Source organism: Meleagris gallopavo, chromosome 4 (assembly GCF_905368555.1).
Source record: "Meleagris gallopavo chromosome 4, MGAL_WU_HG_1.1, whole genome shotgun sequence".
NCBI classification, from domain to species: Eukaryota; Metazoa; Chordata; class Aves; order Galliformes; family Phasianidae; genus Meleagris; species Meleagris gallopavo.
In genome coordinates, this window is record NC_139407.1 from 48952417 (window position 1) to 48968784 (window position 16368).

At 42.0% G+C, this 16368-nt stretch overlaps 1 protein-coding gene and 1 long non-coding RNA gene across 6 annotated transcripts in view; both read left to right on the forward strand.

The window, feature by feature from the left end:
- The window catches only part of PDS5A (PDS5 cohesin associated factor A), a 72939-nt gene extending 68852 nt beyond the window's left edge, over positions 1 to 4087 (forward strand). For 3 of the 5 annotated variants that reach the window (XM_085223288.1, XM_085223290.1, XM_085223286.1), the window contains exons 32-33: positions 774 to 1126; positions 2866 to 4087. In XM_085223288.1, coding sequence (XP_085079414.1) covers positions 774 to 1126; positions 2866 to 2869 — 357 coding nt within the window. In that variant the 3' untranslated portion in view covers positions 2870 to 4087. Of the gene's footprint in view, positions 1 to 773; positions 1131 to 2865 lie in introns of those variants that run through there. The other 2 variants (XM_085223289.1, XM_085223287.1) reach the window with 1 other exon arrangement.
- A 1763-nt stretch (positions 4088 to 5850) lies between these two features.
- On the forward strand, positions 5851 to 16305 carry LOC146544498 (uncharacterized). The gene is made up of 2 exons (XR_014883165.1): positions 5851 to 6422; positions 7094 to 16305. It is a non-coding gene; the product is annotated as an uncharacterized LOC146544498 (long non-coding RNA).
- The last annotated feature ends 63 nt before the right edge of the window (positions 16306 to 16368 follow it).

Here is a 16368-nt window from a genome sequence, read left to right on the forward strand (position 1 = left end):
GAGTGGTTGTTCGTAAAGTTAGTCTGAATAGCAGTGGTAAATGAAGATTAAGGAATGAAGATTACGGAGACTGCAAGACTTACTTAAACATTTGTTCAAATGGAAGAATATTTAACAGATACGTCCTTGGTTCAGACATAGCACTTTTAAATAGGGAGGGACCTTAATTAGTTGAAATTGCTAAGTCATCCTAGCCATGCTTCTTGAATACTCTTTTCTCTGCATCTCTACTAAGTGTTTCACAAGCTATTGTTCAAAGGAGGCTCCAGCATCCAATTTTTGTTCCCATGTGAATTATTTTTTGTGTAGAGACTTGCATTGACACATTTGTCTTTCACATACAGGCAGCGCTTCATGAAACGGAAGCATTTCCGTTACTTTGTTCATTTTACTGGGAAGAACATGCAAATAAGCCATACCTATTTAAACTGACAGAATTACCCACGTGAGCTTTGGAGATGACCAGATATTAATCCCTTATAGAGGCAGTGAAGGAGCTTAAGGAGAACTGTTGTTGCAAGTCAAAGCAATTTGTAGTTCGTTATATTGACCCTGATCTCTCTGAATTAAGACTTGGAACTGCACACAGTCTAGAAAATTCTTTTTGTTTAGCCTTAAAAATCCTATTTAGTAAAAATTTTTACTAGATCTGAGCAGGTTTGATTTATTTTTTAATAAGAACACTTTATTTTATGAACTCATGCTTCTGCCAAGCAGAGGTAACAATTTCAGTTTGGCAATCTTTCTTCATATCAGTGATTTTTCTTTCCTAGGAAATTAATTCCGATCAGGCTACGCAAGGAAACAGTACTGAACGTGGGAAAAAAAGAACAGCAACAGCATCTGGAACTGAGAATATTCATCAGAAAGCAGAAGAAAATAATGCAGATGAAACAGGACCATCGCTTGCAGCAAAAACCAGGAGAGGGCGTCCACCCAAACCTGAACCTCAGGGTACCACTGCAAAAAATGAGGAAACAAATAAGCCACCTGTCAGGGGAAGGAAAAGGGCAGCAGCCAGTCAAGAAAGTCCAGGAAGTTTAGAGACAGGTAACGCCAAAGCACCAAAACAGCAAGACACAGCAAAAAAGCCAGCAGCAGCACAGAGACAAATTGATCTACAAAGGTAAAAATAAACTAAATAAGAAATAAGTGGGTGGGGTGTGGCTTCTCTTTTTCAAGATAGCCTCTTTATTTAGAATCATAACACATATGTTAAGCACATGTTAAGAGCACAGCTAAGCCACAATAATTTATAAACACCATGATCCAACATACATTATTTTCTATTATTTCAGTGTACATACAGTCAGAGAACTGAAGTTGTTCTCTCAGATAGGATAATATAAATTGTTTCTTGTATATTGCATCCTGGTTCCCCTTATTGGCATTGCTGTTTAAAAGAACTAAGAGTTGAGGTTCTTTCAGTTTATTCATTAATGCTAAGTGTACAGGAATTTGTGCATTGCTCATTGATGATAAAGGCTTAAAAAGTGATCATCTTTAATGAATAGAATAAACTGTAATTCTAACTGTAATTATTTTCTCATATGTTGTGTCTGATGCTTGTTTCATATTAACAAACATTTAATATACGTTTTAAATAAATCAACAGCAGAATTTGAAACCACAATCTGAAAAATAGCTCTCTGATAATTTACCTTTCTGTCCTTTAGTATTTAAATGTGTTGATTTATTTTCAATGTAAACAAACAACAAATAAGTATAAATGTGCTGGTTCTGATACAGTGGTAATTTTAATGAAAATGTGTCGAAAGCCATAGAGCAGTAAGGGTAAGGTCAGCAAACCAGCACACTGGAAGAAAGCTCAATCTTAGAGAGGTGTGAATAATTGGGATGGTTTCTTTCTAGAGATGTTGTCAAATTGAAGATCTTGCAGAGAATCTTGGTAAAAAAGAATTACTCATTTCCTTTCACAAGATTCATATACTAGTGAATTGTTCAGTCTTTCAAGAGAATAGTATTTATGTTCTGCCTTGCAATGCTTGCTTTATATGTCAGTTTTCTTTAAGTCTTTGTAAAAATACTGCTCTACCAGTAGTCTTAAACCAGTTCTATCGAGATTCCTTCTTTGAAATATGCAATACATCGTTTCTTGGAAAAAATACCAAAACAGTGTTAACATTTTTCAGAAGCCAGGTGCTTGGAAGTGATGGAGATTCACTGTTGGAGATAGACTCAAGTCCAGGATATTCCCAGAGTGCAATGGATCTTTTTAAGGCCTGTGAGAGCAGCCAGGAAGACACTGAGGATACAGAGATAGCAGAGGGAGGCTTCCTTAAGGTGTAGCAGGCATCTTATGTAGGACCATTCTATGGTTTTTATTGCAGTTTATACAGTAGGGAATCAAAGAAATGTCTTCTTTTTCTAGAAGAACATATGTACTGTGATGGGCTTTTTGCTTTTAAGTTGAATTGTACAAGATAATGTGAAAATTTGAAAAACCTTTGATTTGCTTCTAAGTAAAGCTATTTTTATAATTCTAGGTATTTAAATACAGTAAGTTAAAACAAGTTGTTATTATACTGTGGTTTCAGTGAAAGCTCCAAAGAAATGTACTTCTGTTTATGCTGAGAAACCATAATTCAGTTCATCATTGAACTTGTGTATTTTCAAGTTAATCAGAAAGCTATGGTACTACGGAATACAGTAAGGAAATTCAGTTGTGTTGAGCTAATGAAATAAGAGCTAAGAAGATATAAGCTGGAGTTGGAAGACTCGGTGTATAAAGCAAGAGTGTATAACCTAACACTTGGACGTTATAGATACTGTTTGATTCAGAATTAGCTATAATTTCCTTGTCCTTAAAATTAACCTTTATTTCCTTTTCTCCCCCCACACAAGGTAAAAAGAAAACTCACTCGAAAAGGGAGGAAATGAAGGCCAAATAAAGGCATGCTCCAAGCTTCTGCAAAAACTAGGATTCAGAAATTTCCTGTACAGGAACTGAAATTACTTCAAAAAACACACAGCTTTCAGCTCTGAAAACAGAAGGAAAACTATGCTTCCCTTCCACGTGAAATTAATCCTTCTCAATGGAAATGTAAAGCAGAAACTCTTGAGAAAGAGGCTAAAAGCATCTGTACTTATTTCCCCAGAGACTTTTTTTATGAAAAGTCAATAATTAAGCAAATTGCTTAACACTTGGTTCCAGTTCCTGCATTCTGGAGTTTAAAAGTGTATTTACACCATTAATTTTCATGCTGCATTTTTTTTTTTTTTTTTTTTTTTTTTAAAGGAAGTCAGAGGGATGTCCTTACACTGACACTGAAAAATTGCGATCCTAGAGCCAGGTATTCCCATGTTTCACAGAAAAAGTAGAAGTCTACTGAACGGATTTTAAATAAGACGAGAAGAAAAAAAAAATCACAAAAAAAAAGTTTTTTTGCTTTACTTTTGGAGACTGTTTTATGTATAATTCTTTCTGCCTGCCTACTTTTCTGCAAAAGTAAGATGTACAGATTTCAGTTCCCTGCTATGAAAAGTCATGTGGTGGCAATTTTATAAATGTTGCTTTCTGATTTTTATCAGAGTGGGAAAGTAATCACTTAAAATTATTAATTCGCAAGTAGACATTTCATTTTTTTAATTTTCCCTCCATTTTAGTTTAATATAATTTGCAATAAATGTACATATTGATGTTTGTTTTATAAAAACATATATCACTTTTAAGTGTTTTTACTCCTGCGGTTCTGTTGGAATATTCTGAATTTTAAAGGAGTAAAGACAGTCCAGCATTTGATTTTATAATGTTTGTCACCAGATTTTTATTATTGATGTAAAGAAAAAAAAATCAATTTTTAAAAATAGTTGGACTTTGGCAGCTTTGTAAGGAAAGTTGGAAATGTTTAGGATTGCTCTCAATTTTAAGCATCGTGCTGATTGGAAGTAAGTCTGTTTTGCATTTTGTCTTCCTGTTCAGGCTCATTTTTAATGTTTATTTTAGAAGATTGTTGCATCAATATTACGTTTCCTGGCATTGTTCAGCATAGATAAAAGTGTACACTTTTATGTACACATGATCATATTTAAGTTTGTTGCATAAAATAAACGCTTCTAGGTGTCACATGGCAGTCTTTTTTTTTTTTCTTCTCCTTTTTTTGGTTTTAATTTCTCTCTCAAAAAACCTGCATCTGCACATGGTGTTCATAGAAATAAGCATATAGGCTGTAAAGCAGACAGCTTCATGTAGTTTAAAAGGTACGTGTTTAGGTGAAATATGGTGGATAACTGCTGAAGTTGTATGGCAGGAAGGGGGTTGGTCAGCAGAACAACTGCAGGCAGTTCGTTTTGCTTGTGCCTCAGTGCTGTTTCTCTTTTGCAGATTGTTTTGCAATCCCCTGCTGGCCCTGTAGAGGAGCAGGGTGCTGTTGACTAAAGTTGAGGATTACTCACTGTCCTGGGATGGATACAGTGTGGTTGCATACTGATAAACAAGGACTGAGTCTCCCTTATCAAGCATTTATTTGGTGTTGCGGCGTATTTTTCCTCTGTTACAGAGAAAATATACTCTGCTTTGCAAGTATGTGCAGCTTCTCCTAGAACTGTCTGAAAATATTTGACTTGAAGTGTTTTAGATGCTCTCATTGAAGGGGATTTGAAAAGCATTTAATCACACATTGATCCATCAGGTTTTGATTTCTGTAACTGAGATACTTCCACAAATTTGATTCACTGATCATAACACAGTTGGTTTGGGATTTTGTGCTCTGGTCAAATGTTTCTCTCATGGAGTTGATGTGCTCTGTTGGTTTAAAACAATTTTTAAACCTTTTAGGTAGAAGTTTGTAGGTGCTACCAAGAAGGGAACTCTCTTAAAAATGAGCTCTGGTATTTAGTGATGTGCCTTTAATAACTACGTGAAAAGTCCTGGCAAATTGTGCAAATACTTAATTCTGAATTGTTTCAAAAAACTATTTTGGGGGGCAAGTTCAGTTTTTATATAGGTCAGTTTTTAATCAGTTTAATTGTCAAGTCACCCAAGGGATCCTGATAGAGCTTTTGAGGCTAGAAAGTGTTTGTGGAGGCTGCATGGTTCAGAGCCATGCTCAGAGCAGGGCTTTTGGTTTTTTTTCAGTTTTCTTTTTAGACTTAGAATTTCTTTTGTTTTCTTTAAATGGACATTTGAATTACTTCTGTACGTCGATTGCCAGTTTAGCTAAAGAAAATGAGCACTCCATGCTGCAAATTAGGCTGTGCAGAAATGCATAGGAAAAGGTCCACTGGTTTGTTGACACCATAGGCAGCTTACATGCAGAATTTCTCTGCCTGACTCCAGCTACCACTCACCAAAGTCCTGAGAGCACATGTGGCAAAATTCAGTTACTCCAGGGGTGAACATTAGCCTTTATACCAAATACAGGGAAGCACAGGCATAATTTTTATCCATACGTAATGTATGCATTGCCAGTACTCTTTTTGAGGTTAGAACAAATAATAAAAATCTGTTGATCAGTGTGGAGCTGTGGAATTGAAGGCAAATGACTGCAAGGCAGGAGATGCTTATTTTGTCGTTGACTGTATGTGAGCTTTAAAATAGCAGTGGGGATTGTCTCATGGTAATGAGAGAACTGATGCTCAGAGGTTTCCACCTTTTATTCTGTGATAAGGAATAAAAGAAAGCCCAGTTAAAACCCGTGTGTGTGCATGGCATTGAGGTTTTGCATTCAGATCCATGGTTAGCTCTAAGTTACCATCTTTTAAGTTCTCATTTTCATAAAACTGTGACTTGATTTCTTAGCAGATATGCATTTATCTCTGTTTCTCTGATTCTGGGGCTGTTTGGCTCTTTATAGGAGAGGAAGGCTGTTCTGGGACCATCCTTTGTAAAGTAGTACATGAAACCTGAGCCACTCAGCAAAATTTAATCTGAATAATTGTTATAAACAAGGTAATATTTCTAGAGCAAACTGGTGTATGTCTTAAACAGGAAGGATAATATGCATTATTAATCTTTTCTGCATATGCTAAATAACAACTAAATTATCTTTCCTAAAATGTTTTTCCAGCTGGTAGATGTTTAGCACACATTAGTGGACCAAGTTCAACACTAGTTAACATGAAACTCAGTAGTCAGTCTGATAGCTCTCATAGCTGAACTGTCTTGTCTGAAGCTCCAGAAAGATTTGGGTTCTCTAAATCAGTACCCAAGAAATTGTTTCTTTAAGAAATCCTAGTCCAGTTGTACGTGTGCTCCATGGTTGTGTTTTTGGCAGTAATAAGTTTGTTTGTTTGTGTGCAGAAATCAAGACACAAATCAGTGCTTGAGGAAATAGCCCAAACCAAAGAAGTTGGACTATAAAGTCTGCTTGCAAGCCGGGCTCCAGGTGTGCATAGCTGATAACTAAACATCATTCAGAGTAGCTGGTCTCAGCCGAGGAACTGTCACGGTGCAACAACAGGTATGCATAGAGAATAGCGAGGTGTTGAACAGCAGTTGAAGTTCTGTACAGCAGCACCTGCTGTGTCCCTTCAGCATCAGAAACACGACCCATCCTTCCCTCCGTACTTGACCTTACTTTCTATAGTTCCAAAGGAGCTAATGAAGTTTTAGGCTATTGTAGCAGCTTGTAAAGAAAGAAAGAAGTGATCTGATGGGACCCTAAGAAGAGGTCAGTTCAGACTTGTTCAGGTTCAAACCCTTTGCTCAGATTACAGAAACTGAAGAAACATGCACACTCCCTCCATTACCTGGTAGAAGCAGCTACATCTGAACTCAGAGATGTCTCATTTGCCTAAAGACAAACAATGTCATCGTGGTCCTCAGAGCTTTGGTGTCACTCATGATGTTTGACACAAGCTGTACTTATGCTACAAAGTTGCAGAATTACTGTCTCACCAAACAGTATATAGTCATTATAACACTGCCCTGGGAGAAGCCTTCCTATTTTACCTGATGGAAAGGTCTTCCTAGTCCACAACAATGTATCTTCTCTGTTTCTGCTTTGCAAGTGTGATGACAAACTTTTGAGGGAACAGCTAGACTCTGCAGTGGCTGGGTGTTGTCAGTTAGGAGGAAGAGTCAGGACTTGCTGTGAGCCTTTAACTTTGATAAGACCCATTCAATTTTCAGCCTGGTGGGTTTACCACCAGCTGCACGATTAGATCCATGGTCAGTAGAGCCGAGACATCCACGGGCAGCACAGATGGTCGGCACAGTTGGGTCCTTGAGGAGTAGGAGCATCGGGAGGCACGTCTGCTCTTCAGAGGAAGCACGGTGGTTATTGGAGCTAATTTGTAACTGGCTGAGAAGTCATGCTGGTGATGGGGTAGTCAACAGCAAGTCAGCTGAGGTAAGAAGCTCAACCAGGTAGCTCTGCATACATTCAGTGTCCCACACCCACGACCAGACTATTATTTCAACAGCCACAAGAGCTCAGATGTGTGTTCATAGCCACAAGAGTTCAGATGTGTGTTCATACAGCTGCAAGGCAGGCAAGCTCTAGAACAAGAAATACACGTTTTACTCCTTAAGTTCAGTCATTAAACTCATCTCTGTTTGCCCTGGAAGCTGAGATTGATGTATCTTGGCCCTGATTCACCAATGCTTTTGGGAAGCAAAAGCTGGCCTATGATTATTGCAGTCTCAGACATGAGCTGAGTTGCTTTGGTGTTAGGTCTGAGTGCTCCACAGCAGGTAGATTATCGCTGTCTGTTCAGGAATAATTTGAGTTCTTTCTTTGGTGCAGCATAGGTGTAGCAACCACTGTCTGCCCAGGCAGCAAGAAAGCTGGGATGTTGAGGATATTTTGGGGTAGCACTGGTGTCTCTGGGAAAGGTGTCTGATTTCAGCATGTTCCCAGCCTTCTGCTTGGGTGAGGTTTCTCTCTTACATGTAGTTGCTGCATAAAGCTCTTTGCTTCTCTTGCTCAAAGCCTCTAATGTAATGTCAGACAGACTTCCACAAGTGTATGTTGTTCATCACATTAACAACTGAATTTCTCCTGTTGATGTTTTTCCTATGCACATCTGAAAATCTGATGTCTTTACTGCTTTTATTTTGAAACTATGAAACAGTTTTCAGCCATTTTGATACAAATATTCCTTTTTTTTTTTTTTTTTTTTCCTAAAAGCTTAATTTGTCACACTAGTGGTTTCCACATGCTTAACTGGATGTTGCAAGGACATGCTTCATTTCGCTTTGTAATATTCCTAGTTTGAGGTAGGGGTTTGGAGACTGATCTTGAGCTCACTGTGAGTTATTCTAGGCTGGTGGTGATACTTCCTCGTGGTACAATAGCATTCACATTGCATTTCTAAGGTGTTTTTCCAGAAACCAGAGGCGAGGTGGCATTTATGCGATAGGTTTTGCTTGATTTAGACTGGAAAAGTGCAAGTAAACCCCAAGCTCCAAACTGTGTGTGTTCCTCTCAGCTATGAGGAAGTCCTACCTGTCCTTTGCCATCATTTGGAGCGTGAGTCTATCCCAGCACAAGTAGATAGTTCTGGCTGCTCTTTGAGAACTGCGAATACTTCATGGCTCTGGGGCTCCATCACATCTCTCTGTATAAATACCTGATAGAAGGTAAGGAACTGGTGTCAGACTCTTCTCAGTGACCACACAAGAGGCAATCATGGTGAACTGAAATATAAGGAATTTCGTTCAGATGCTTTTAAAAGATAAATAATAATAACCTTTATAGTGCAGCACTGGAGCACTGGCTTGGGCTGCAGAGGCTGTGGGCTCTCCTCCTTGGAGATCTTCAGAAGCCACCTGGCCATGGACCAGGGCACCTGCTCTGGTGTCCTGGCTGGGGCTGGGCCACAGGGACCCACAGGTCCTGCCAGCCTCAGCCGTGCTGTGCTCCTGTGATGTCAGTACTGGGCTTTGAGTCCTTTGAAATGATGGCAGTTCACTTCAGGCAGCATTACATGTTTTTCTGATTGCACACCTTCAAGCAGGCGCCTTTCCCATTCATTTTCTCTTCCTGCTGACCCTGTTTGGTTGTTTTTTTGCTCATAACACGAGTTCGTAATTTCACTCGTTTTTCAAAACCAGTAAGTACAATGTGTGGCAGTAACGTCAGGGGCTTTTTTGTATAATCTCTTTCAACCTTCAGGCACCAACTATTTGAATGCACTGACACAGCAGATACTACCAAAATCCTTCTAAGTAGGATAAGGGAGGTGGCTTTGACCTACTTTGAAATATATATGTATGTATATGTAAAAAGAATCTGTTTATTTTATTACAGTCAGACTCATGGCAGCTTTCTTGATGTCCAAACAGTTGCAAGTGCAGAGACTCCCAGAGTTGGGGGAGGGGTGCAGAACTGAAATGGATGGCTTCTGCTGCATCCCAGCTTGAGTGATTCTGCAGGGCCAGCAGCAGGGAGGCCAGGCACATGTGTGGCTGTAGGCTTGGAAGGAAATTGTCCCCGTCCACACCACTGGGTCATTGTTCCTAGAAAGATGAACTGACCAGTAGGTACAGTTACAAATTCTAGATCTGGGACAGAAGCGCAACTGAGGCTGGCACAGACCTCTGGGTCCCTCCAGCCCAGCTGCAGCTCCAGCAGGGACACCAGAGAGATGCCCAGGCAGCTTCTGAAGATCTCCAAGGAGAAGACACCACAGCCTCCAGGCAGTCTGTACCAGAGCTGTCACCCACACAGCACAGAAGTGCTCCTGGTGTTCAGAGGAAACCTCCCGTGCTACATTTTATGTCTTCTGCCTCTTGCCCTGGTATTGCACACCACTAAAAAGAACCTGGCTTCCTGCTCTTTGCACCTTCCCTTCAGGCATTTATACATGTTAATGAGATCCCCCTGAGCCCCTTCCAGGCTGAACGGTCCCAGCTCTTTATCTCTCCTCCCGGAAAAGGAGCTCCAGGCCTTTTATTAGATCCTTTTTGTCATATCCAGGCCTCTCAAGCTGGGCAGCCTAGCACTGGACTAAGCACTCCAGAGACACCTCACCAGAGCTGAGCAGAAGACCACTTCCCTTACCCCGCTGGCAGTGCTGTGCCTAACACAGGCCAGGATGCCACTTGTCAGCAGCAAGGACATGTTACTGAGTCACGTTCAGGTTGGTGGCCACCAGAACCCCCAGGTCCATTTCTAGGGAGCTGCTTCCAGCTAGGTGCCCCCAGCATGTCCTGTTGCTGTGCCTCCTTATGTGCAGCACTATGGGTTTCTCCTTGCTGAACAGTCACAGCTGAGGACTGTTCCTAGGTAAGAGGAGTGACAAATGATCAGTCTGAGAAACAGCACTTTCCCTGTTTGTTCTTAAGAGCCATTTGGCTTTTTCTACCTCTGCACCATCGGACTTGTGAACTGTCAGTACTTACTTTGTTTGGACATGTCTGCTTCTAAGTAGCTCTCTCTTCTGACAAGCGTGGCCTGCAGACAGTTTGCTCCTGGGGTTTTGATGTGGTTCAGGCCAGTTAGGGACTTGAATGTGGGAGATTGCTATAAAGGGCAATGTGCATGACAAGCAGGAGCGCATCCCCCAGCCCAGCCATAATGTGCCTCTGGAACATTCACACACGCTTCATTTCACAGACTTTGTCCCTTTAATGGTGAAAGCCATAAACAAGTCTTCATTCTATTGAAGCTGATAACTTGAGCTCATTCAAATCACTTTGGACACAGGTAAGACACATCTCAGCTACTCCACCTTCCTGTAACAACTTAAAAATGCACTGGCCACCACCAGGAGTGCTCGTGCCTTGCTCCACACCCAGGGTTTGCTCTTTAGCCTCGGGGCTGGAAGAAATATGGCAGTGGTGGGATTTCCAGTGCCATTTCTTTGCTAACAAAGAAATACATACCATGAACTCTCACCCCTGTGAACTGGAGCTGACCAGCTCTAGGCCTGCTTCCAGAAACAAAAATCTCCTCCGAATCTGACTGGCAATTCAACTGGCTGTTGGTGGTGAGGGGCTGCTGTTCCACCTGGGGCTGGGTTAGGGTAGGGTTAGGTTCCTGAGGCAGGCAGGGCTGTGCCTACAGGTGGGTACCATGGCTGCAGAGCCTCCCCAACCTCTCCAGCAGGCTCAGCAGGAGTCCTGCAGCTCACTGCCTCACTCCTGTTTAACACATTGCAGCAATGCCTCTCCCAGCCCAGCAGCAAAGAGAACAGCTGCTCTGGCAGTAATGCAGGGAGGAAGGGACCTGGGCAGGGCAAACAAGGTGCTTGCAAGCATCAGCCTCCTGCCCCACTGTAAGTGGATTGCATTGTGAGCCACTTCTCGCCCTCCACCACCATAGCTCTCATTTTTCCCTCACAATTCCAGCCGCTCTGCATTTGTTCTTCACTTGGCTAAAACCCACCTAAAAACCTGATGTATTTCACCACAAAGCAGCTACCAAGTGAAACAACGTGATTTATTTGACATTATACCAGACATGGGTGCTCCAGCCCCAAACTTGGCCTTCAAACAATTTTACATCCTGGACTTGCTGCATAGGCATTACCAGAGTTACCCAGCTGAGGGCTAAAATTTGTCAGCGTTACAGCTGCCAAAACACAAAGTTAAATACAGGAGAACTGAACCATACAACATAGCTGTGATCACAGATTAAAGCCTCTCTTCACGGTCACACCATCACACTGCACAGCAACACCACGCGATGCACAGCCAGCAACCCAGCTCAGAGCTGTATTTCATCAAGTATTTTCTCTCAGCTCCCGCTGAGCAGAAGGCAGCTTTCAGACCACCCTATTCCATTCAGCAACCACTGACCCAAACCCACCAGCACAGCCCAGGCAGGCGACAGCCACAGCCTCTGCCCGAGCCCTCCCCCAGCTACAGGACAGAACTGGGAGCTCAGCAAGAGCCGTCACCTCCCTGCAGAGAAGTGCCGCAGTTCATGCAGCGTACCAACTTGTTAATGCACAACTACAAGAGCAGCAGCAGAAAACAAAGGCTTCTTCCTCTCTTTCTTCAGACACAGCCTACACCACTTTTCTTTTTCTAAGGGAGACACCGTGTGTGCTGTGAGGCAGCCTTAGCCAAAATCACGCACGCTTTCACTACAGATTAAATTTACACAATTTCTCCCTCACTCTTTTCCACGAGCATCAGGACAGAGCCCAGCTGCTCTCACTGCTGCCACAGAGGCAGTGCACTGGGGAACATGAGAACCATCTGAATTACCAGAAATAAAATGAAAACTGCTTTCAGGGAAACATGCATTTATTAAGCATTCCCAGTGAAAAAAATCAACATCTTTTCAAATGTGTGTTTATTTAAAAAATCATTTGTGTACAAAAGTGTTTGTGTAGTTTTTATTTTCAAGACAAAAAACACTGATGCTGCATTCCAGCCCCCCCACTCCATTACAGGCAGGCTGATGCACAGGAGCCCGCCTCCTACCATAGCTTTTATCAGACTTTTTAATATATTTTTGAGGGTTTTAAGGTTTTTTTGTTTTTTGTTTTTTTTTAAGAAAAGTCAGAATTTCAGATGGAAAAGTGAAAAGCAGGGTTCATCCACAGCTGACATCAGCATTATGAGGGCAGCCTCCTCCAGCCACCCCCCAGCACCAGCAGTGGGCAGGTACAGCATTTTCACAGTACATTTCCTCAGCTGTTGAGTCACATCTCCCAGCTGACACCAGCAAGGAAAGGCTCAGCGCCACAAGCAGCCGGCCAGAGAGTTTGATGCCTACAAAGCAGGTAACAGCAGAGAAGGAACATCACAGTACAGTGCAAACGGGTTCTAAGATTTTGCTGAATGAGAGCAGATCTGAAAAGATGAATTGCTAACTACAGAGCACTGCAGCTGGAATAACCGAGCGAGAAGCAAAATGCATTGAGGACAGCTGGGGTGATGTGGCTATGGCCGAACCGGCCGAGGATGCAGCACCAGCAGAAGAGCGAGCTGTGTGCAGTCACTGATGGCTTCAGAATAGATGAGAAAATGAGCAAGAGGGAAGAAACAGCTGCTCCTTCACCTAGCCATAAAGAGAAGGCTCTGACTGGAAAACGAGAACAATTCACAGCAATACACCTACACGGCCTTCCCTGGCAACGCGCCAGGCACTCAGTGAGCACCTTGGCTTCCTGCTGCAGCTGGACGATGCAATGGATGGCACCATGAAAGGTGTTCTCAGCTCATCAAGTCCTACAGAGCACAGCACAGCACAAGTGAGCAGCTACACTCCTCCGGATGCTTTGGATCAACTTCTGCCATCAACAAATAGGGCAGGACAGGACACCTGACCTTAAGGCTGCTTATAAGCAGACATGAAACCAAACTAACACTGCTCAGTTGGTTATCCTTTTCCCCTTTGGGCAAGCCTCCAACCCTAAGCCAGCTTTTACTGGTATTTAGGAAGGAAGCAAGGGACATGCACACAGTCAAGCTTCTTCCCCTCACTGAAAACTGAACATTTCACATTAACAGATGCAGTAAACAAGAACTCTTGCTTGAAATTATGTTTCAGGTTTGATTTTCCCCCTCCCATTAAAGCAGCACTCCATAGGCTTTCAAGCAACCAGTCTGATTCACAGCTTAAATTTGCATAGTTTGAATGTTTGTTACTCACACCCACTACAGGCTTGGTATCACCAGGTAAGCTCCTTCCTGACTATTTAATTCTTCTTTTATTCTGATCTGAAAGGAGAAGACAGGCAGACAATATTCTTAGTCCATTAGCACCCAGCCCCACAGCTAACTCCTGGGCCAGGCACAGCACAGTGCCCAGCTGGCACGAGCCTCACCAGAAAGCTGCGCTCTCACACCCAGTTCTGGCGCTGCTGGCTTGGCATGCTTTTTGCTGCAAAAGGGAAGTTCGGAGCGTGCAGGAGTAGCACCGCAGGCCAAAACTTTCTGGAAGGAACCATCACTTTGTCCAAGAGGTCCCAGTTGGTCACAGCAGGAGCACAACTCCTTCACAGATACGATGGAGAAAGCTGAGAGTTTGGCAAGGGGGAGAAGAGGCCAGAGATAGAGAGTTTGGCACTCAAAGGAAAACAGAGGCTTTTGGCAACACAAAGGGACATTTCTTTATCTCTATGCAAAATTACACTTTGCTTTTTGAAGAAGTGGATGAGATAGGAGCTGCTGGTTCCCCACCAACCACTTTGCCAGATGAACATTAGAACATTGAGCAGTGAGATCTGATGCTCTGGAAATCTGTGTGCTCCATTAGCAACACCTTGTTTAGAAAAACTGGCCCATCTGGACTTCAGAGTAACTGTTTCAAGCTCTTTTCTTAAATACTGAAGGAAGACAATACAAGATTTATCGTACTCAGCAAGCAACTGTCCCCACAGTTCACAAAAATTCCTGTTTTAAGCAAGCAGAAAATGTACAGCCCGAGCCTGAAGCAGAGTGACCGTTGTGGCAGCTCTGCATTGGCAAATGTGTAGTGCCCAGAACACGGCGATGCTCACACAGATAGCACGACTACATTTTGTACAAACTCAGTGAGCTGAATGCTGATAGTAAACTCCCTGGGGCTCAGCCCCAGCCGCAGCTGAACTAACCTTGTACAACCTTATTCCTATATTCAACTCTGATAACTATCAAGACGACAAAACCACTCCTTATAAAAGACTAACATGAGAACTCAAGAACTTCAGCCCACCGATGTCTCCTTAATGTTGGTCATCTCTCCTTCCCAGCTCAGGCCTTGAGAAGCTGCCCTCTGCCAGCACCTGAGCTAGCATCAAGGTATCTCTGCTGTAAAGCACGTGGGGATGGAGGGCAAAAAGTAGCGTCCAACACCTACATGTAAGGGAAAGGAAAGACAAGTGTTCTTCTATGGAGACAAAAATGAGGTAACTGCACAAGAGAAACAGAACTTAACGGGCTGTTGTTTCAGTGGTGACCATGACCACCTCAAAGCCACTTCCATTCTTCTTCCCTCTCCATCTTCCTTTACGCACGGTTCAGGAAGTCTGGGTATCTCCGTACACGCGCTTCCAGTGGGTGCTCTTAGGAGACCAATCTCATCCAAAGACACATGCAGAAGCCCATGACAGAAGTTTTACGTCCCTTGACAACAATTTCAGAGTTCCTTCTTTTGATGAATAGCAGCAGCAAGGGAAAGCAGTCAGCAATTTATAATTACCACCAGGATAAAACAACACAACAGAAAAGGCTTTGATGTAATCAAGTTCTTACCCTGTACAACACAAAAGACAGCAATTTGAGGTTAACACTAGCAGCGTTCTGCTAGTTTCCTACCGTCCCTGGTTCTCACCTAGCATACCAGCTGAACAGTAGCAGCTTCTTGTTTAAAAAAATAAATAAATATAAAGAAAGACAAAACAATTTGTTTCCTTTGGCATCTTCGAGAATGATTTACACTAACTCAAGAAAATCCAAGAAAAGCGATCACTGACTACACCTCAAAAAGCAGTAGGTATAAGACTAAGCAAATGCATTTAGTATTGCACTGATATGAGTTAGAAGTATTTGCTGTCTGTGCCCCAAAATATTTTAAGCTTGGACACATGGGACAGAAGAGTTCAGAGCACATCCCTGAAGAGTTAGGTCTGTACAGCTCTATTTTCTGGTTCTGTTCCACAACAACTATGCTCCAGACATTGATCAGGTACAGTGTTCCTGATCCCCTCTAGTACAACTTATAAACAAACCTCTACAAAGAGTGAAACTATTTCAGCCTGTACTTCATAGTCCAAGAAAAAACCCAACCAGATGTACCTCCCCATCCCACCCCCATTAATACACTCTTCAGGAAAAGAAACAGTTGTGGAAAAATGACTTACATGGTACAGCACTGACAATCCCCACCCTATTCTCAGGATTTCTCTGAACTTCCTTGTCAGATATATTCTCAAAAGTTAGCGTCATATTCATAGAGACAATACAGCTCTCTTTAAATAGATGTACTAGTGTTTGAAGTTGCAAAACTAATAATTTTCAAGCTTTTGCACTCAGGATGAAATGTCATTTTAATACGAATAAGACGACTGACTGTATGTACAAGCCAAGGTAAGTTTCAGTTCTCGTTTATCAGAAACATCAATCCAAAAGAAAGCTAAATTGAGAACAAACTTCTATGTGCATTTGAAGTATGTACAGTAAAAACACCAACACAGCCTCCATGTGTCAACTAGAGAAAAATGCGAGCAAGGATGAGTTTTCAAGTACCTGGAAAGCAATCCTTAAACTGAAGCCCAAAATAAAGCTAGAAAACTGCTGCAAAAACAGCTGATTGCATCATATCAAGTACTCAAAAGAAAATATAATTCTCAGTATGCCAGAGAATCAGCTTTTTCCTCCTTCAAATCCAGTGAAGTCATATTATCCAAGATATACTGAAGAACATTTTACATCCACTTAAGACAAAAAGAAAAAAAAGAAAACCAGCTCCATTCTTGTGCTATATCAAGGCATACTAAACCCTTACTAGGTGTGTAGAAAATACG